A 23,549-nucleotide genomic window follows, 5' to 3' on the forward strand; every position below is an offset into this window, starting at 1 on the left:
TTATCATACAGAAAAGGTATAGAAAAGGCATTGATAAATATTCCACATGTTTTCATAACAGAAAACCTAGAGAAATTGGGATAGATGGGCTCTATTTCAAGAAATAAATGCTACATGAGAAACATATAGCTAATGTTATATTAGATAAGGAAAAGCAGAAACACCTTTATTTTCTTCCTTCTTTTCTTCCTTCCTCCCTTCCTCCCTTCCTCCCTTTCTCCCTTCCTTCCTTCCTACATTCCTTCCTTCTTTTCTTTCTTTACTTATACCTATCTTCTTTTCTCACCCACCCATATTCTAACCAGGAAGGCTTCATCTGTCCAATGCTGGGGTTCTGTTCTGCCCTCTGCTCATCCATCAAAGTCCTTGTGTTTGTTTTCATCTTCAGGCACATTACATTGTATGTAACTAACACCATCTTCAATGTTGATTGACAAGAAAACATCCCATGAAGCTCTGGAGGAAATTTTCTCTTCTAGAGGTAAGGAGAAGTTACTGCTAATTCAGTTCCCATCCAAACAAAGAATCAGATCGAAATGTAGATAAATGGATAAAGAGAAGTTTATACAGTGAGTAGGTTGTTTTGAACTTTTTAAAACTTTTCTTTAAGAATATCACTCATTTACTTTTTTCATTGATACAATGAATGGAATAAATACATTACTGATTTTGTAGGTTTCTTTTCAAATTTAATACCCATGGAAATCATTTAGTATTGTTTGCATGTACACGAGTGTGGGATGATGTACTACTCAAGCATGGGTAGCCACAGAGCTTTCATTCCTGAAGAAAACTGACTTTCTCTTTCCCCACGATCTACCTAAGATCAAGCCAGTGATAATCCCAGTGTGGATGGGGGAGGGGCCCACTGGATTTACTCTAAAGGGAGGTATAAGGTTGATCCAGCAGTGCGATTTGTAAGGACCAATGTCTACCTCATACAGTTTGTGTACCTATATATAGTCAATGCACTGAAAATCTATATCCCAATTGTTGAGTCTTTTAGAATGCCCTGAAAAGTTTTCATCTTAAGGCTCCCTTTCACAGTTCAATTAAAGATGCCATGAGTAGCTAAAGTGTGACTAGAAATCCGAGGGTAAAGATCTGAAGAGTAAGAAATCAGCTCACAACAGGAGTTGTTCATCCATATTTCTTTTTTCTTCTTCTTTCTCATTTCTATCATTTTTTCCTTGATCTCTCTTACACTTTCTTTTACATGGTTCCATACCTTATAAATGCTCCCAGTCATATATATCCTTATACCAGAATTTCCCAAGCCCTAGCAGGTTCCAGAGATGGAATTCTTTTGTCCTATAGAAAATGAGATAAGAGTGTAACATGAAGGGCTGGCTTGTTTGTTGGGTCCAGTTTGTTGTTGGGGTTTTTGTCCTGCCCGCTACTTCATAACTGTTTAACCCCAAAGAAAATCATACATAGGTCTCCATAAATTATAAGCTGATTGGCCCATTAGCTCTAGACTCTCACTGGCTAACTCTTACATCTTGATTAACACTTTTTTCTCATCTATGTTAGCCATGTGGGTCAGTACCTTTTTTCAGTGGGGCAGATCACATCCTGCTGCTTCGATGATCTCAGCAGGAGTGGGAGTAATCAACTTCCTCCTTCCCAGAATTCTCCTATTCTCATTACATCATTTCTACTTCCTTTCTGGTTTTCCCACCTATATTTCCTGCCTGGCCAATCAGCGTTTATTTAAAACATGATTGACAGAACACAGACAATTCGACCACACCACTTCCCCCTCTTATTTTAAAAAAAAATAAAGGAAAATATCCATAATCCATTTTTTTTGGGAATGTGGTTGTAGTGAGAGTTAGCCACTGAGAGGCTAGAGCTAATGGGCCAATCAGCTTATAATTTATGGAGACCTATGTGTGATTTTCTTTGGGGTTAAACAGTTGTGGGGTACTGGGCGGGACAAAAACTCCAACAACAAACAGGACCCAACAAACAAGCCAGCCCTTAATGTTACATAAGAGCTTCACAACATGCACACACCACAACACACAAACAACACACATACAGAGAGAGAGAGAGACAGAGAGAGAGATATAGACTTAAATTTATAGTGCAATAAAATGTTTTTAGAGTACATGGATACAGTATCAAGTGATTTATCAAAGGGTAATAATGACAGACAGCAGGGAATAAATAGCAGTCCAGAACTTTTAATAATTTTCCATATATTTTTGATAATTTTATTTAAAGTTTCTTTCTTGGTTGATCAGAGGGAAAGATGAAGATCTGCGCTCAGAAGAGAAGCTGCAGACTGGATTCCATGCAGAGAGAAAAGGAGAGTGAGAGTGAGTGGACTTGCATTCCATCAAGGTGTTTGATAGATTTCTGAAGTGGTCAAGCCTCAGAGGACGATGGGAGCTTCTGCCCACGTGGCAAGACTGGTGAGACACAAGGACAGTTGTCTGGGCATTGTTCAGTTGGAAAGTTGATGAGCAGTAGGCCTGGCAGCAGCTGGACTCACAGCAGCAGGGTTGGAAGCACCAGCTGGTCACATGAGTTGGTTTACATCAGGTGATCTAGCAGCAGGTGTTTTCACAGCAGGCTGGGCAGCAGCTGGGCTCAGAGCAGCAGGGCTGGCAGCAGCAGGGCTCACAGCAGCAGGGCTGGCAGCAGCAGGGCTCACAGCAGCAGGGCTGGCAGCAGCAGGGCTCACAGCAGCAGGGCTGGCAGCAGCAGGGCTGGCAGCAGCAGGGCTCACAGCAGCAGGGTGGGCAGCAGGGTGTGCAGCAACAACTGGTCACACAGGTTGGCTTACAGCAGCTGGTCTTGCAGCAGGTGGTTTTACAGCAGCTGGGTTGGCAGCAGGGCGGAGAGCAGCAACTGGTCACACAGGTGGGCTTACAGCAGGTGGTCTTACAGCAGGTGGTCTCACAGCAGCTGGGTTGGCAGCAGGGTGGACAGCAGCAGCTGGTCACACAGGGTGGCTTACAACATATGGTCTTGCAGCAGGTAGTTTTAGAGCAGCTTGGCTGGCAGCAGCTGGTCATGCAAGTTGGTTTACAACAGGTGGTTGTGCAGCAGGTGGTTTTGCAACAGCTGGGCTTGCAGCAGGGCTGGCAGCAGCTGGTCATGCAAGTTGGTTTACAACAGGTGGTTGTGCAGCAGGTGGTTTTGCAACAGCTGGGCTTGCAGCAGGGCTGGCAGCAGCTGGTAATACAGGTTGGCCCACAGCAGGTGGTCTTGCAGCAGGTGGTTTCACAGCAGCTGGGCTTGCAGCAGGGCTGACAGCAGCTGGTCACACAGGTTGGCTTACAACAGGTAGTTGTGCAGCAGGGCTGGCAGCAGCTGGTAATACAGGTTGGCCCACAGCAGGTGGTCTTGCAGCAGGTGGTTTCACAGCAGCTGGGCTTGCAGCAGGGCTGACAGCAGCTGGTCACACAGGTTGGCTTACAACAGGTGGTCGCGCAGCAGGTGGTTTCACAACAGCTAGGCTTGCAGCAGGGCTGGCAGCAGCTGGTCACACAGGTTGGCTTACAACAGGTGGTCCTGCAGCAGGTGGTTTCACAGCAGCTGGGCTTGCAGCATGGTGTGCAGCAGCAGCTGCTGCTCACACAAGTTGGCTTACAACAGGTTGTCTCACAGCAGCTGGGCTTGCAGAACGGCTGGCAGCAGCTGGTCACACAGGTTGGCTTACAACAGGTGGTCCTGCAGCAGGTGGTCTCACAGCAGCTGGGCTTGCAGCATGGCTGGCAGCAGCTGGTCATACAGGTTGGCTTACAGCAGATGGTTGTGCAGCAGGAAGGCTGGCAGCAAGGCAAGCAGCAGCAGTTGGCCATGGTGTCAGGTGTGGTTGGAGGGTTCCTGTCAACAGGTGAGGTTTTTACAATATGATGGGGTCTTGCATTTTGGACCTTTTATATGTCAGGCCTTCAAAACATGAACCAATCAGTAAGACTTTTCCTTGATGTTGTTTACACCATTTTTCATATTTAGTATATGTTTCATAAGGAAGTGCTGCTCAATGGTATGTATCATTTGAAAGTTTAATCTTATTCTTCTACCAGAATAACTCATAGGAACTCTTTCAATAAATGGAAGGGTATTGCACTACCAGTCTCCTTGTATCCTGGGTCATCATCTGGTCCCGGGGTACCCCTCATGTAATGGGAGCATCAGAGTATTTTGTTTTCATTTTGTCTGTTCTTTGTAGCGAGATTTTTCATTGGGCTGACAGCTCACAAAAACCAACATGGAGACTTACTGCTGAGTATGAAAGCCTGGCCGTATCCTAGACTTGTTTCTAGCTAACTCGTTTGTTTTGTTTTGTTTTGTTTTTTGAGACAGGGTTTCTGTGTGGCTTTGGAGCCTGTCCTGCAACTAGCTCTGTAGACCAGGCTGGTCTCGAACTCACAGAGATCCGCCTGCCTCTGCCTCCCGAGTGCTGGGATTAAAGGCGTGCGCCACCATCGCCCAGCTTCTAGCTCACTCTTATAACTTAAATTAATTCATTTCTATTAATCTATGTGCTCCCTTGTGTCTCATGGCTTTTAGAGTCCTGCACGTTCTGCTCCTCTGTGTCTCGCTGGCAACACTTGCACTTCTCTGAGACCATCTCTCCCAGAAGTTCTGCCTAAACTTTTCCTGGCTTGCTATTCATCATTCAGATCTCTATAAACCAATCACATGACACGTCTTCACACAGTGTAATTTAATATTTTGCAACAGTCCTCAACTTATGAAGTATGTGCACGGTGATGCTATGTTCACAGGGATGGACTGGCTGAGTGTCTGTACTATTATACATAAAATCTCACTTCGGTTTAGCACAGATATCTCTTTCTTTACCTGCTCCTCCACCTGTGTGTCTCAGAAGCATTAGGGATACAGATATCTGGCACAGTGTATCCCTTATGATGCTCAACTATAGAAAAGAGATGGAAGTATAAATACATGAGCGTGAGAAGATATCAAACTGTGTGTCTCTCTGTGTGTATGTGTGTGTGTGCACGCACATGTGTGAGTGTAATGGTCTTGATATTTCCTGCCCGTGGGGGTTCACCAGGAGAATCATGCTTAGATTTCTGCCATACAACAGTTCCACAGATGCAAACACAGGTCAGAAGGTAACTGCTGACAGACAGTAGATTCAGTGCTATTAGTTTTGTGTTCTTTCCCTCTGTTTTTGTCTTTTTCCTTCTGCCTGCCTGCACGTCCTTCTGTCTTACTATCTCAGTATACCACCCATTCTTTATTTTCTTGCTCTATTGCTTTCCTTTGTTTTTAGTGATAGATTTAAAATAAGTTGAAATGTAGAAAGTAGACATGCACATTTGTGTTGTGTTTGTAACTTGTGTATTACTGATTTTTTTCTGACATTTTTTTCCTTTTTATATTTTCAACCATAGTTCATACATAATAATAGAATAAACATATTAAATAACTCTATAAGAGAATGATCTGATATTGTTTTACGCTAAAGAGAATAGCGGAGTGGTGGTGGTGTCGCATGGTTTCAATCCCAACACTTGGGAGACTGAGGTACAGGGATCATTTTGAATTTAAAGTCAATCTGGTTTACATAGCTAGTTCCAGGACAGTCAGGGTTACACAGAGAATTCCTGTCTCAACAAAGTGAAAGAAAAAATAATTTCAGGGTACAGGGCCCTCTACATCCTCTGAATGCCTTTGTTCAAAAGATTGTGACATCTTCCTCCTTGTGCAAGGCATGCTCTGATCCCACTACTGTCGGTATAATACCCTCTGTACACTCTCTGCCTCACTCAGGTCTGATTTTCTCCCCTGTTTTGTTCAAGTCATTTTTTCCTCTAATTTTCATATGCAATACTTGCCATTTTTAGTCTCGTTTATTTCACCTATTACAGGAACTCTGTTTCCATCTGTATGTGTGCAAATATAGTAATTATTTTTTAAGGGTGAATGATTTCAATTATTTGTATATCACATGTTTTACCTTTTCATTAAATTCATTAACGGGTTCTTGGGCTGATTTTACAATCTGACTAAAGTTATAGTCCCTTGTTGGCCATGGTGACAGATATTTCTCCATTGTATATTGACTTTGTTTTCTTTAGGTACAAACAGAGGTATAATGTACCTGGATCATGTGGTAGTTCTATTTTTAGCTCTTTGACGGAACTCCAAACTGATTTTCATAGGTATTATGCCAATTTACACATTCTCATCAACACTTAAGAGTTCTTTTTTTTTCTCCCTATATCCTAAGCATTTACAGTTTGTTTCCTTCATGGCAGCCTTCTTGACTGGAGGTAGATGAAATTTCATAAGTAGTTTTGGTTTGCATTTCCCTGATGACTACTTATATTATTATTGTTTTAATGAATTTACTGGATACTTATACTATTTTTTTTGAGATATTCAGACCATTGCACCCTCTGCCCACCCATGGATTGGTTTCCTTTCAATTTTATTGTTAACTTTTAAAATCATTATGTATTCTGCGTATGAATCCCCAGAATGAATAGCTTCAAATGAGTTTTCTTCTGTTTTTCTATTTTTGAGTTTTTCTTGGTTTATTGTTTCCTTATTTGCAAAGATATTTAATTTGATTCAATTGCATTTGTCATTTCTTGCTGTTATTTTCTGAGCTATTGAAGAGCTTTTTGCGAATCTATTGCCTGTGCCCGTGTTCTGAAATGTTTTCTTCAAACTTCTTCAAAGTTACAGATTTTATATAAAGTTCTATTTTAATTATTTTTATTCATCATTATTATTATTTGAGTTTTTTGTCCTTTTGTTCAACAAAAGATCTCATTATTTAGCTCTCGCTGGCCTGTAATTCACTATGTATGTGAGGCTGGCCTTAATATCACAAGGATTTCCTTGAGTCCATCTCATGAATGTGGGGATTAAAGGCTTGTTTCACTATGCCTGGTAATAATTTCATATATGTATATAAAATATTTTTGTCATATCTCATCACTTGAATCTCACTTCTATCAAACCCTTTTCTCCCCCACAGTCTCCCACCTATATTCAGTGTGTGTGTGTGTGTGTGTGTGTGTGTGTGTGTGTGTGTGTGCAACCCACTGAGTGTAATTAGGTGGGCAGTTATGGGTAAGATAACTCTGGTTACACTAGTGAAGAAAGTCACTTTTTCTCCCCCATAGCCCTTTATTGGCAATGTTTCTTCAAGGAGGAATGGGGCCTCCAGAACTCTCCCCCTCTACAATGGAATGTTAACAGCATCTATCTCCTCCACAAAGTCGTGTTCCACAGCGCTCCTCCTCATCCTCTGGCTCTTCGATTGTTTCTGTCCTCTGTCGCAGGAAGTATTCTGAGCCTTGGAGGGGGTAATGTGGATATACTGTTTGATTACTTTGAGCACTTTAAACAGTCATGTTTTTCTGACATTGTCATCATCACCCACTGCAAGCAGAAGCTTCTCTGTCCACGATGGGGACAACACTAATTGATGGGAGCGTTTAGTGGTAGCTGAGTTTTTGCTGAGTCAGAACTCTTACCATGAAAACAGCACATCTAGCTGCCCAAGACAGAAGTCAAGAGTTCAGATTCTCTTTAAGGGGACAACTTACAGGCAGCACAAGTACCCAGCTGTGCATCACCTCACCTTTAATCCCAGTACTTGGGAGGCAGAGGCAAGAGGGTCTCTGTGAGTTCAAGGCCATGGTGGCTTACAGAGAGAGCTCCAGGACACTCTGGGTTACATAGAGAGATTCTCTTTTTGTTTCTTTGCTTTAAAAAGAGAATAGCTCATGTAGCTACAGAGTCATTTTGTGCAAAGGCAACTTGCGGAAAGGAGTAGCCTAGACATTAGGAGAGCAGGCACTGGTGCTGTGATAGAAGGAATGCCATTTCTCTACAGATACCTGACAGATGAAGCGTGGAAATTTAGAGCCCAGCGAGCCACACTTAGGCAGTGCCTTGTCCAGTGCCGCACAGCAGAGGGACACTGTTCCTTCTTGCTTGTGATATTTTTTCCTGATGGCATGAGATATCTTCAAACACTGGAATCTTATTTGTATAATGCTTGCAATATTAGAATGTCATCTATCTAGTATCAGAAAAAGAAGAGACCAAAAGATCTAGACATGTGTGTGGAGAAATTTGGACTCTTCAAACTTTAAAAAAATGAAAATGATGTGATTATTATATTTTATGTATATGAGTGTTTTGCCCGTGTGTATATGTGTATACACCACATGCACAGGGATGTCAGAAGAGGGCACTGGATGCCTTGGAACAAGAATTGCAGGTGGTTGTGAGTTGCTATGTGGATGCTCAAAATGAACTGAGGCTTCTACTCAAGAGCAATTTGTGCTCTTAACTATGGTGCCTTCCCTCTAGCTCCAAATCTGGGAATCTCGCACAGCAGTAAAAATATGAAGAACAATAGGTGTGCAGAAATTTACAAAGACTATTCAAAAAATAAAAGTAAAGGTACTTTATGACTCAGTAGCCATATCTCAGGAGAGTTATTCAAGTTAATTGAAGGCAGAACTTTCTTCTAATTCAAATTTTTGTTTTTAATCATGTTTATTTATTGAATGTAGTGAGGGAATCTATAAACTCCTTTAAGTATGTCACGGACTTGTGTACTTTGATGATATTTGTTCTTCCATAGCCCCTCCCCTGACTAGTTGCCCCCTTCTCATAGAACTTCTATAGGATTTGAAGTTCTGAGTAAAATCTGGGTTTACAAATGAGAACACTTGGTTGATAATTTTTCTGAGTGTGGTTTATTTTATTCAAAATAATAATCTCATATGCAGCTCTTTTCTAGCAAATGACATGGTTGAAATCAGAATCCTAAATTGCTACTGACATTCCCAAGTTTATGTCAATTCCATTAACAATTGATAAGATGTAACTTAATCTTAGATGCTCTTTGAAAAGAATATGGATAAAGAAAATAAGACAGAAAGTTCATTTCTATATATAATCCCACCAAAATAAAAGTCAGACAGAAAAGGAGAGAGAACAGATACTTGGGTTCTGGAAGCTGAGGTTGGAGGAACCAGGAAGATGGTAATCATAGGTTTTAAATTTCAATTATTCCAGATAGAAACCTTTCATGAATCTATTGTTCAATACCATGCTTCGCGTCACGGATGCAGGGAGACCATGTTGAACATATAAGAATCTACAGGTTATGTGAATTTTTCATTAAGTGATTCATCAAAATAAAATGACAGACACTATGGAATGATGCTAGCACAGAGTTTATTAAAATTGCTTGCTTCCAGGGACATATCTCATAGGTGAGCAGAAAGAAGAAAATAGCACATAAGAATTTGGGTTGACTCCGAAGAAAATACAGTTGAGAAGATAACAAGTTAATACAAAATTCATTTTGGGAGTAGTGTTTTCTTGGGTTATTTGGTGAGAGGTATAAAGATCCTAGCTCAGATTTTAAACTAATACAAGACCTTCACATTAGCACCCCATGAAGATAGCAGAAGATCCATAATCTCTGGAGATAAGGAGAGAGACAGGCTGAGGGACACCATCCTTCATCAAAGCATTCACCACACTTGGGTTGGAATTTACATTCCTCAGGTTTCCTGGTGAGAACTTGAAGGGGGTCTGCAAATTTTAACATGTGACTCTTGCATCTAGGGCATGTCAACTCTCCCCATAACATGGTTGTGCAGATGTTTCTTAGGGGAGCTGCTCAGCAGCAGCAAGGCTGGCAGCAGGGTGTGCAGCAACAGATGTTCACACAGGTTGGCTTGCAACAGGTGGTCTTGCAGCAGGTTCTTTCACAGCAGCTGGGCACGCAGCAGCAGGGCTGGCAGCAGGTGGGCACACAGCAGCAGGGCTGGCAGCAGCTGGGCACACAACAGCAGGGCTGGCAGCAGCTGGGCACACAGTAGCAGGGCTGGCAGCAGGTGGGCACACAGCAGCAGGGCTGGCAGCAGCAGGGTTGGCAGCAGGGTGTGCTGCAGCAGATGGTCACACAGGTTGGCTTGCAACAGGTGGTCTTGGAGCAGGTGTTTTCACAGCAGGTGCTTTCACAGCAGGTGGGCACACAGCAGCAGGGCTTTAAGCAGCAGGGCTGGCAGCAGGGTATGCTGCAGCAACTTGGCGGACAGCAAGGTTGGCAGCAGATAGGCTTGGGGCCGCTGGATTCACAGAAGCAGGGCTGGCAGCAGGTGGTCTTGCAGCAGGTGGTCTTGCAGCAACATGGTTCACAGCAAGGTGGGCAGCAGCAGAGGGCCATGGTAGCAGGTGTGGAGGGTTTTACTCTATTCACAGGTGAGTTTTCAACAGTGTAGCAAGTTTTTCCAGTCAGGGCCTTTTATACCATGGGCCTCCAATGTTTGGGGCAATCAAAAAGACGCTTCTTCTTTGTTCACCATTTCCATATTTAATTTGTGTTCATGAGGAAGGAAATTCTCACCTCATGCTCTGAATCATTTGGAAGCATCCTTTTCTTATTTGGGGATAGCCTACTTGAAATCTTTCCAATAACTCGGGCGCTCATCCCGTCAGCTTTGTTGCAGCTCCAGTCGTCATCTGGTCTTTGGTAGCTCCTGCTCTATGGGAAGGTCAAGATTCCTTCATTCTTACAACTTTCTTCTGCCATCTGGGCTTAGATTCATAGATGTCCCTGGGCATGAGTGAGCTGTATTCACTATGATGGACTCAACATCTGGTTCCCTGTCTGTTTGCCCACAAAGCCCAATTCCAAACTGTCCCAGGTATGTGTCAATCTCTGTATAAATTTCCATCTCTGTGTATTTGGGGGTCATTAAGTTTGGTTTGAGCTAAGGTTGTCTGGACTGGTGTTTTTCATAGCAGAGTGGAACCAGCACTGGTTGGTATAAAAAAACCCAGCATATTAAGAATAAGGAGGCATCAGGGGAGATGTGAGTGACCATCATTCCCTAATGACTGTCTTCTCCTAGGAGCTCATGTGGAAGAAGTCCTTACATTCAGACAAAAGAGTGTGAGCAGGTGACTCCAGTGTACATCTGGCTGTCAGCAGGGGCAGTGACCGTAGACTGGTGATCTCCTGATTCCCTCAGTTTGCTTTGCTTTCTATAATTTTATTCCCATCCCTCACTGTCTGGTCTTTCTTCTTCATTATCTTCTCTACTCTACCACGTTTCTTTCCATTCAGTGAAAGAATCATGATTATTTGAGACATACCTAATTTATTACCTAATTTATCTTTGGGGAATAAGAAGTGCACCCCCTCTCTATTTTTAGTCTACTATTCACACTAAAAATACATAATTATTCATGCATTAATTAATATGTTAATTTCCCATTCGAGATAATAAAAGGTGAACACAGCCATACCACCATTTAAAAAAATGGAATTTAACATCAGTGTTTGCAAACCATTTCATGTCACTCATCCTCAGAAGCTGGCTCTCACTCTCTTAGAGGGTCAGTCTTCCAACCTTGGCATCACTTTGAACGTCTTTGTGAATCAAAACAGTCTGTGTCCTTGATCATAGGATGACTGTGACAACCCTCCCTATCCTGACCCCAGTTTGTTCATTTTCATGTTTGTGTAATATTCCACTCAGTGAATTTGACACTGCTCACTGATTGGAATTTTGCCCCTAGAAACAGATTGTTTATAGTTTGGGACTTTTCAAAACAGCACTTCTAGAAATGTTTCTTTTTAAAACACTATTGCTGTAAGTACACATCCAGGTACATGGAGGTTTGCTTAACATGCAAGGTTGGTACTTTGATTTGTAGAAGCTTAGTGCTTCTTTTAATAGACTTATTCTTGGACAGTATCTTTTTTGTTGGACCATATGTGTTTATTTTATTTTATTTTATTTTTTTTGAGGCAGTGTTTCTCTGTGTAGTCTTGTCTGTTCTGGAACTCACTCTGTAAAACAGGCTGGTCCTGAACTCATAGAGATCTACCTGCCTTGCATTCCAGTGCTGGGATTAAAGGTGTGCACCACCACCCTCTGGCTGCACTATATGTGTTTTAATTTAAAACTTATATTTATGTGTCTTATGACATATAGAAATTGTCACAGCATGCACTGATTTTCCAAAGCTGTGCATTTGATCACAGCGTTGTCCTAAATGTACGTAACACCGTTGATAAAATTCCCTCACCATCACCCTCTCTGAAGTCCCCTGTGGCCACCTCCTGATTCTCTCTCTCTTCCCAGATTGTCCTATTTCTTCTTTCATGTCCCCACCGCACCTTAGGTAATGGAAACTTGACTTTTCTTTGGAGTCCTCCTTATTTCACTTTATCAAGATGACCTCCAAATTTTATGTTTTCTGGAAAATGACATCATTTATTCTTCCTCATATGCACCATGTCTTATTCATGCATCCATCCACTGACACACAAACAGGTTGGTTCTTTGTTGCATGTACTGTGGAGGAGTCATGTGGTGGTTATAACTTTAATTTTTTTTAAGATCCTACAAGCTAATTTCCATACAGACTTGCTAATTTCCATTCCCATTAATGGTGTGTAAAGGTTTCCTTTCCCCCTGGATCCTCACCAGCACTTGTTATTGTTGGTTTTCTTGATGACAGCCCTTCCTGAGAGGAGTGAGGTAGAATTTCAAGGAAGTTTTAATTTGTATTTCCTGGTGGTAAATGGTATTAAACATTTTTTCTCATGTATTCTTTTATTCATTGGTACTTTTTTGTTTTTTTTAGAAAGTCTTCAAATACTTTGATGCTTTAGTTATTGTATGATCTTTTCTTTTCATTTCAGATTTTATATTCTCATATATATGTATGTGTATCCACTTTGGATAACTAGTTGGCATCATTCCTACTCAGATTGTCACCTGTTCATGTGGCCCGATCAGGGTTATTGGTTTTCTACACAGCTGATCTTTGCCTGCACTTAAAAAGGTTATTGGGGGATACACATGATGCTATGTCACCCATAGTGATGAACTAAATAGTTGACTTTTAGCCTGAATCGCCTTTATATTAACCAACAGTATTCACAGCATACAGAAGTGAATCCCACATCAGTCCAGGCTTCTGTTTCCTAAGAGACTATCCATCCTTGTCTCTGTGTGAAGATAGGTTTATGTTTTGGCAGAGGTAAGGAGGAGCAAGAAGTGATGGGCAAACCAAGTGATGGGTTTAGAAATGCGAGCACTTGGTTGAATTGTATTGGGTGTGGTTTATTTTACTCAACTTGATAATATCATATGCAGCTTTTTCCCCCTAGCAAGTGACATGGTTGAAATCAGAAGCCTAAAGGGATACTGACACCCCCAAGTTTATTGCCAATCCCATTAACAATTGACAAGATGAAGCTGAATTTTAGATGCCTTTTGACAAGCAAACAGATAAAGAAAATAAGACAGAAAGTCTATTGCCATATATCACTCCACCAAAATGATGTGTATAAAAGTCAGACAGCAAAGGAGAGAAAAGACCCTTGGTTTATGGGAGCTGAGGTTGGAGGAGCCAGGAACATGGTAGCCATTGGGTATTAAATCTCAGTTATCCCAGTAGAAATCTTCCATGGATCTAGTGCTGAACTCCATGCTTAGCGTCACTGATAGAGGGGAACCACGCTGAGCATTGAAAATTCTATTGATTATGTGGATTTTTCACTCAGTGATTTATCAAAATGACAGACACCAATGAATGATGACAGCACAAAGTTTATTAAAATTGCTTGCTCCCAGAGACACATCTTACAAGTAACCAGGAAAAAGGAAATAGCACATAAAATCTGGGGGTGACTCAGAAGAAAATGCAGTTGAGAACATAACGGGTTAAATCAAGTTTCATTTTGGGGGTTGTGTTGTAACTTATTTGGTCAGAGATATAAAGATCCTTGCTCAGAATTTAGACTGATACCAGATCTTCACACCAGCCCCCCATGAAGATGGCAGAAGATCCATATTATCTGGAGATGAGGAGAGGGGGAGTGAGGGATTTGATCCTAGGTTCCTGGTGAGAACATGAAGGGGGTATGCGAATGTTAATGTGTGACTACCGCATCTTGGGCGTGTCAACTCTCCTCAGAGCATGGCTGTGCAGGTGTTCCTTTGGGGTCCGAGGCAGCAGGGTTGGCAGCAGGGTGTGTAGCAGCTAGTGGCCACACAGGTTGTTTTAAGAGAGGTAGTCTTGCAACTACTGGTTTCACAGCATGTTGGTTGGCAACAGCGTTGTAGCAAGCATGGCTAGCAGCAGTAGGGCACACAGCAACAGGGCTGGCAGCAGCGTGTGCTGCAGCAGATTGTTGTAAGGAGGCTGCTATTAGTTCCCGGATGTTTAGCCCCGAAATAATCACACAGAAACTATGTTATTTACTTATTTATTTATTTAATTTGTTAAATATATCTAATATTTATTTTCTTCAAAACCACTACATTTTTTTTAATTTTTAAAATTTATTTATTTATTTATTAAAAATTCCCCCCTCCTCCCATCCTCCCATTTCCCTCCCACTCTCTTCTTTCCCCCTCCCCCCTCCAGTCCTAAGAGAAACGATGTTATTTAAAACACTGCTTGGCCCATTAGCTTTAGCTTCTTATTGGCTAATTTTTACATCTTAATTTAACCAATTTCTTTTAATCTGCATATCGTCATGCGGCTGTGGTTTATCGGCTAAAGTTCCACCTGCCTCCAGCGGGGCTGCATGGCTTCTCCCTGATTCTGCTTCCTTTCTCCCAACATGCCATTTAGTTTTCCCCGTGTACCTAGGATCTGCCCTATCTGCCAAGGCTGTTCCTTTATTTATTAATGGTAATCACAGTATACAAAGGGAGGTCCCACATCAGCAGATGTTCACACAGGTTGGCTTGCAACAAATGGTCTTTCAGCAGGTGTTTCCTAGCAGGTGCTTTCACAGCAGGTGGGTACACAGCAGCAGGGCTGGCAGCAGCTGGGCACACAGCAGCAGGGCTGGCAGCAGCTGGGCACACAGCAGCAGGGCTGGCAGCAGGTGGGCACACAGCAGCAGGGCTCACAGCAGCTGGGCACACAGCAGCTGGGCACACAGCAGCTGAGCACACAGCAGCTGGGCACACAGCAGCAGGGCTGGCAGCAGCTGGGCACACAGCAGCAGGGCTGGCAGCATGGTGTGCTGCAGCAACATGGGAGACAGCAAGGCTGGCAGCAGATGGACTCAGGGCAGCTGGGTTCACAGCAGCAGGGCTGGCAGCAGGTGGTTTTGCAGCAGGTGGTCTTGCAGCAGGTGGTCTTGCAGCAACATGGCTCACAGCAAGGTGGGCAGCAGCAGAGGGCCATGGTAGCAGGTGTGGAGGGTTTTACTCTGTTCACAGGTGAGTTTTCAACAGTGTAGCAAGTTCTTCCAGTCAGGGCCTTTTATACCACAGACCTCTAATATTTGGACCAATCAGAAAGACGCTTCTTCTTTGTTCACCATTTCCATATTTAATTTGTGTTCATGAGGAAGGAAATTCTCACCTCATGCTCTGAATCATTTGGAAGCATCCTTTTCTTATTTGGGGATAGCCTACTTGAACTCTTTCCAATAACTCAAGCACTCATCCCGTCAGCTTTGTTGCAGCTCTAGCCGTCATCTGGTCTTTGGTAGCTCCTGCTCTATGGGAAGGTCAAGATTCCTTCATTCTTACAACTTTCCTCTGCCATCTGTGCTTAGATTTATAAATGTCCCTGGGCATGAGTGTGCTGTATTCACTATGATGGACTGAACACCTAGTTCCTTGTTTGTTTGCCCCCTAAGCCCAATTCCAAACTGTCCCAGGTGTGTGTCAATCTCTATAAATTCTTATCCCTGTGTATCTGGGGCTCATTAAACGTGGTTTGAGATAAGCGTGTCTGGAATGGTATTTTTCATGGTGGTGTAGAACCAGAAGTGGTTGATATGAAAAGCAGCAGCACATTAGGAATATGAAGGCACCAGTAGAACTGTGGATGACCATCAGTCTCCACTTAGAAGCTTATGTCCTTAGATCCAGACAAAGGAGGGAGAGATGGTGATTCCAGTGCACACCTTGCTGTCAGCAGGGGCAGTGACCTTAGGTTGGTGATCTCCTGATTCCCTATGTTTGCTTTGTTCTCTTTACTTATCCCATCCCTATATGTCTGGTCTTTTTCCTTCATTGTCTTCTCTACTCTACCTCTTTCTTTCCATTTAGTGACAGAATTATGATTACTTGACATGCACCTAATTTATTACCAAATTTATCTATGGGGAATATGATGTGTATCTCTCTCTTACTCTATCTCCCTCACTCTAGTCTACTATTTACTAAAAATATATTGATAATTAATTTCCCATTTGAGAGAATGAAAGGTGAACAGAGCTGTAGCATTATTAAAGAAATGGAAACTCATTTTGGTCCCTCATCCTCAGAAGCTGGCTCTCACTGTCTTTGAGGGTCAGTCTTCCAACCTTGGCATCACTTTGAACGTCTTTGTGAATCAAAACAGTCTGTGTCCTTGATCATAGGATGACTGTGACAACCCTCCCTATCCTGACCCTAGTTTGTTCATTCTTATGTTTGTATAATATTCCATTACATGAGTTTGACACTGCTCACTGATTGGAATTTTATTATGAGAAACCAGGTTGTTTACAGTTTGGAACTATTCAAAAACAATGCTGCTATAGTTGTTTCTGTTTTAAACACAAAGGCCGTACATTGTCTTCTGGGTACCTGAAGATATCTTTTCATGAGACATTGGTACTTTCCTTTGTAGGAGACTAGTCCATCTTTTACTAGATTGATCCTTGGAGAGTTTCTTTTATTGTACCATATGTTTATCTGTTTACTTTTTTTTTTGTTTTCTGAGACAGGTTTTTTCTGTGTAGTCCTGGCTATTCTGGAACTCACTGTATATCAGGCTGGCCTTGAACTCCTAGAGAACCATCTGCCTTTGCCTCCCTAGTCCTAGGATTAAAGGTGTGTGCTACCATTGCTTGGATGAACTATATGTGTTTTAATTTAAAGCTTCCATTTTTGTGTCTTATGACATACAGAAATTGATTGATTTGCATTAGTTTGCACTGATTTTACAAAACAGTGCATTTGATCACGACATTATGGTGAATGCATGTAACACAGTTCGATAAAATTCACTTACTGTCACACTCTCTGATGTCCCCTATGGCCTCCTCTTGATTCTCCTTCTCTTCCCAAATTGTCCTATTGCTTCTTTTGTGTCCCCACCCCTCCTTAGATGAGGGAAACATAGCCTGTGTCTTTGGAATTGTACTTACTTCACTTATCAAGATGATCTCCAAATTTCATCTGTTTTCTGGGCAATGACATCACTCATTCTTTCTCATATGCACCATATCTTATTCACGCATCTGTCCACTGACAGACAGGCAGGTTGGTTCTTTGTTGTATGTGGTGGTTCTAATTTTAGATTTTTAAAAAGTTTCTGCGAGCTAATATCCATAGAGACTGTGCCAATTTCCATTCCCATTAACAGTGTGTAAAGGGTTCCTTTCCCCCTGGATCCTCACCAGCACTTGTTCTTGTTGTTTTTCTTGATGAGAGGAGTGAGGTAGAATTTCAAGGAAGTTGTGATGTGTATTTCCTGGTGGCTAGTGGTGTTGACTGTTTTTCTAATGTATTCCTTTAGTCATTTGTCCTTTCTATATTTTAAAAAGTCTTCATGTAATTTGACCATTTAATGAATGTATTACCTATTTTTTATTTTAACTTTTAAATTCTCATATATTTATTTATAAAACTGCATGTGTATTACTCCTCTAGTGGATAACAGCATCATTCCTACTTGAATTTTTGTCTGTCCATGTGGTCACATGTCTGACTCCTGCAAAAGATGAATTGGGGCAGTTGCTCTTCTACACACTGATCATTTCCCGCACTTAGATATAAATGTTATCGTGGGTTAACATGTTGCTATGGCACCCACAGTGATGAACTAAATGTTGGTTTCTAGCCTGAATCTCCATTATCTCCATTAGTCCAAGATTGTCTTTGTAAAAGCCTCTCCTATCTTGTGTCTGTGTGAAGATAGGTTTATGTTTTGACAAAGGTAAGGAGAAGCAAGAAGTGATGGGCAAATCATTTTTCCCTTCAACTAATGACAGTTCTTCAAGGATAGGGGAGAATGTGAGGATGTAAACAGTCAGTACAGTGTTTTCCTTAAACTTTTTCAAAGGGATGGTCACATCAGTATTTATGCCTTCCATCCTCCTCTAAGGTGATTTCCGTCTGGGATAGATGTAGTCTAGGCCAAAATGACATTGTTAGGGAGGACTCATACTAGGGCATTGTATTCCAAGGAGATAGTAATAAATCTGGGGGTAAATAGCAGGTTAGCATTGAACTGGTGTTGTCAGGGTTTTCTGTTCTGCCTAATTTCTGTCCTCCCACCAGGTCCCACAGCCATTTAGCCCCAAAGAAATCACACAGAGGTCTATATTAATGATAAACTGATTGGCCCATTAACTCAGGCTTCTTATTAACTTATATTAACCCATTGTTCTTATCTATATTAGCCATATGGCTCAGTACCTTTTTCAGTGGGGCAATCACATCTTCCTTCTTCTGTGGTTGGGACAGGACTAGGGAGGAATGGGATTCCTCCTTTCCAGAATTCTCCTGTTCTCCTTGATCCACCTCTACTTCCTGTTTGGTTGTCCTGTCTATACTTCCTGCCTGGCTACTGGCCAATCAGCATTTATTTAAAACACAATTGACAGAATATAGACAATTGTCCTGCACCACACTGGAACCTGTTTTGTCTGTTACCAGGCTGTCTATAAGGCTGTGTAGGAGCGTGATAAGTCTGAAATAGAATTCTGTCAAAAAGATTTTTGTTAACACTACCAGTAGCATTACTTTACTATTATACATTAGAAACACCACTATCGGGACTATGTGCTCAGCTGCCTAAAGACTGGAAATCAGTAGCTTAGATTATCACTGGAGAGTTGGTCTTAACAACGATGTACATGAGAGAAAAGCCTAATTTATGAGAACAGCATGAAAGAATGAATGACTTTAAGATTAATAGATTGTATAACACTTTAATAGAGGACTTGAAATATGGATAAGTATCACTTAAAATATATTGGGGTAGTTCACCACAGATGTACGGAAATGGAGAGACACAGCTGTTCTTATTGATGACACCTACCTGAGCACAAGACAGAGGAGGGACAACTTTGCTTGGCATTTCAAATCACCAGAAAAGATTGAGGAAATTGCTTACATATTATTTTCAATGGCTGACTTACACAGTCAGGTAATTTAACATTCCCTATGGAAGAATCTTCCATTTATATTTCTTAAAGGGCTTATAATTATTATAAGTAGGCTCCATGAATGGAAATTTTTTCTGCCTTTTTTCATATAAAGATATAATAAAAAATAATCTTTTAAATCAATAACTATAGTGGCCATCCTATAGGTAATATAGAAGTCAAAGGAATTTCAGATTGTAAATCTGTTACCATTCTCCATTTTTCCAGATTTCTTTTTAATAACAAATACTAGAGAATTCCAAGGGCTCATTGCTTCTAAATGTGCTAAGCATTTAACTGCTCCTGTACAAGCTGTTCTAAGGCCTTCAGTTTCTCTGTTGTTAAAGGCATTGCACAACCCATACAGGTCTGTCTATGTTCCATTTTAAAGGTAGGGTTGTTGGTGCTTTTGAAAGATCATCCATTCTTGTGCCCTGTTCTTGTACAACCAGAATGGATGGTGACTGTTCTTTGTAACATCTTCTAATATTTTTCCCAGAATCATACATTTGGTGTGGGAGGTCCTTCTGTCTATGTGTTGCTTTTATTGGTTAATTAATAAAGGAACTGCTTTGGGTCTATAACAGAGCTATAGGGGAACAGAACTAGGCAGGGAAAACTAAACAGAATGCTGGGAGGAAAAAGGCAAAGTCAGAGAGATGCCATAGGGCCGCCAGAGTCAGACATTTTTGTCGGGGTTTCTGCCCTGTCCAGTTCCTGCAATGGTTAAGTCCCAAAGAAATCACATAGAGGTCTACATTAGTTATAAACTGGTTGGTTCGTTGGCTCAGACTTCTTATTAACTCTTATAACTTATATAGCTCATTATTAGCCATTATTCTTATCTATGCTAGCCATGTGGCTTGGTACCTTATTCAGTGGGCAGTCACATCTTGCTTCTTCTGTGGTTGGGCAGGACTGCTGAGGAATGGGCTTCTTCCTTCCCAGAATTCTCCTGTTTTCATTGACCTACCCCTACTTCCTGTCTGGTTGTCCCACCTATACTTCTTGCCTGACTACTGGCCAATCAGCATTTATTTAAAATATAATTGACAGAATATAGACCATGGTCTCATACCAAGACATGCTGAAACTTTACCCGTAAGCCATTGCTATGTGGTGATACACAGATTACTGGAGATGGGTTAAGCTAATATGTAAGAGTTTGCCAATAAGAAGCTAGAGCTAATAGGTTAGGTCAAGCAGTGAATACAGTTATTGTGTAATTATTTCTGGTTTCAGCTAGCCAGGTGGCCAGGAACTAACAAGCAGCTTCCTCCTCTAACATAAATTAATGTATGGTTTATTTCTGATATTGGAAGAATGTTAATCTGAGTATCCCATTACTGTATCAAATCACATCCCCATAAGTTCATTGGTATGTTAGTTTTAATTTTCCTCTCTGATCTTCCAGCCCAATACATTTGACCCATTTCATGCTCTGTTTTACACAAGATAAAGTTCCAATCCATAAAAGTTAAAGATTTATCTCCTGAAGAGTTCAATTTGGATGCCAAATTTCTGATGCATTTTTTATTATTTAATTTATTTATTTATTAAAGATTTCTGTCTCTTCCCCGCCATCGCCTCCCATTTCCCTCCCCCTCCCCCAATCACCTGTATCTACAAGACTTTCAGTGACAATATGATTTATTTGTATTTTTAATTTTGGTCTTTGCTCATTTATAGAAGTTTGCCAAAATATTTGCATTATGGCTTTTCCTGAAATTTTTTTGTTTTCTCCTCTATAGCTGTTTTATCATCCAGAAAAGTATGGTTTCTTATTACAGGCATTAGTTTCTTTAATTGCTCTGGGAAGGAATTTCCTCCAAAGTTCTAAGTAATGACTGCACTGAATTTTGCCTTGGGGCCTGTGAGTAGCCCCTGAAAGAGTTTCTCAACAGCAAAGTGTTACCTTGACTGTCATTTGTTGACTTTCAGGCATTAAGTTCAATGCCTGCCTTTGTGAAACCTTCTTCATAATCCAGAAGGGAGAGGCATTCTGCTTGATTTATACTTAGGAAAGAAACTGTTTTTAGGAGCACCCTGTTTAGAATCCCTTTTTAGGTAACTATGTTTGCCACAATTGAAACACTTGACATTTTGATTTTTCTTGCCTCTGGAAATCACCTCTCTTATCCATGCAACGGTATGCTCATGAGATTCAGTATTGTTTGTTTCTCAGATCCACTCTTCCAAGTGTACAGATCTTACCTTTAAATGCCTAAGTATCCTTTTACATTGAGAATTAGCATTTTTATAAGCTAGAGATTCAATTATCATTTGTCTAGTTTCTGAATCTGGTATCATTCAATTACTGCTGAAGTCGGTCTTTGAATGAAATCTGTGAAGGTTTGTTTGAGCCCTGTATAACCTTAGCAAATGACTCGGTTTTCTTTCTTACTTCCCTAATTCTGTCTCAAGCATTCAAAGCCTCTGTGAGGCATAAATCAAGAACATGGTTATCATATAGAGATTGCCTTTGTATATAAGCATGTAACTGCCCTCTCCAAGCAGCTGGTCTTGGGAGATTTTCATACATCTAGCCCTTCTTTGTTCAATGGTCTTAGCCTCTTCTTTGAACCAGGTCATCCATGACCACTTTAACTAAATCTCTCTAGTCTCCAAGAATAATTCTATTACAAGTTGGCTACAAGTTTAACATCTGTTTCGGAAAAGATGAATGCATGCCTTATGAGACTATCACTTCCTTGAATCTCCTTAAATCATCTCCACAGGAGTCCATTTAACTCTTGCACAGCCTTGGGTCTATTTGTCATCTGGCAGTTCCTGTAAGGTGACTGAATAAATTAAAATTGGTTGTTTGAAAATGTTTGGCTGCTACTCTCTAATCCAATAATGCAATGCTGAAATTGGTTCGTCATTAAATTCCTCTGTCTGTATCTGAATATCTCTATGACCTGTTTTATTAAGTTTTTCTAAAACTTGTATCTTAGCACTCGTACTAACCACCTTTTTTGTGAAAAACAAAAAATGATTAAACTTATAATGTTGAGAATTTTCATTACATAAGTCCCATCTAAATTATTTACCCTCCCATTCAGTTGTTCCATTTTGTGACTGTCCAATGCATTATCATACAGAGACCTAAATCCTTCTATGGTAATATTGTTTCCTATTTTTTAATGTGGGGAAAACTCTATCTTTTAACTAATTCCTCCCTTTAAAAAATCCCCATTGTGAACTGTGAGGCATAGTGCCTTTGAGCAGAGAACACAGTCAGTGAACAGCTTGGCTGAAAAAAGCTGCAGCTTCTAGCACATAGCCTTGAACTGCAAGTGGCATCCCGAGGAGAGGCAATGTAGGGAAAGCCTGCAGCCCACAGTGGAGAAAGAGAGGGAGAAAGTTGAGTTTTTGAAAAACTCATAAGGAATTTTTTGCAAAAAGCATGCGTGGCAGTGAGGAGGGGGCTGTCTGAAGGCATAGCTGCCAGGTCTAGGGCAGGTAAGTCCTGTGATGTTTGGAGCCCAGTTGATTTTGAGGTTTGGGTGGTAGCTGGAGACTGAGAGAGGTTGAGACAGGAAAATCCCAAACTCGCACAAAGGCTAGGAGTAAAAAGAGAAGAAAGCATAGCTGGATGGGGCAGTAGTCCCACATGCAGCTCTGGAGGGACCCCCATATAGCTCCAGCCTGGGCCAGTGGATCAAGAGCCACAGGAAAATGGCTTTTTCATGAATTTCTTCCCATATTGGGCACCAATATGTAGCACTAGTTCTAATAGGTCTTAATAATAAAATCCTGGAGTCAGACATTGGAGGAAATGCTGAGAGATGAGAGAGATGAAGGAGAAAACCCACCAGCCACCTTGCTTCTCAACTTCCCAGTCAAAAGAGACTGAGTTCATGTTTCATCCTGCCTTATCACTTCCTCTCTCTGCCCAGCCAAATCACTTCCTGTCTGTCTGCACATAATTCTTTAACTCTATGCTTAGCTAGTGGCTAGTCCCAAATTCTAATCTTCAGGCAACCTTTATTTGTACAAATAAGATATCACCTTACATGGCTGACCAAGGTATTGAAAATACATAACAATTGAGGGCCCAGCACTAAGGAAGACTTTTATACCAATCCATGTAAGGCTTGGAGAACATTGAAAATGAAGAGCAGAAAGTGCCCTTAAGTGTGGAAGCCCAAAAACGTGAGCTTAAAGTTGGTGACAAAACTGTGGCTACAAACCCTGACTTAGGGGGTGGTTACTTGGTATTTTGGACATTAAGATGCCCATAGAGGGAAATCCACTCCACCCTGACCAATGGTCAGAGAATTCAAATGTACTTCTTTCTGCTCCTTCTTTTGAAATAGGAGGTTTGACCTAGGAAGTGGCTGCCTTCAGGATGCTTGGTCTAGGGAGAGTTCACTGCCTAAAC

At 41.3% G+C, this 23,549-nt stretch overlaps 1 protein-coding gene across 1 annotated transcript; it reads right to left on the reverse strand.

The window, feature by feature from the left end:
• Positions 1-2,555: 2,555 nt before the first annotated feature.
• Positions 2,556-3,815, reverse strand: LOC142831556 (uncharacterized). Its single transcript, XM_075941782.1, has one exon. The coding sequence runs from the start codon at positions 3,813-3,815 to the stop codon at positions 2,556-2,558; it is 1,260 nt and encodes a 419-aa protein (XP_075797897.1).
• Between the last annotated feature and the right edge of the window lie 19,734 nt (positions 3,816-23,549).

This window comes from Microtus pennsylvanicus, chromosome 11, assembly GCF_037038515.1.
Source record: "Microtus pennsylvanicus isolate mMicPen1 chromosome 11, mMicPen1.hap1, whole genome shotgun sequence".
Lineage (NCBI taxonomy): Eukaryota > Metazoa > Chordata > Mammalia > Rodentia > Cricetidae > Microtus > Microtus pennsylvanicus.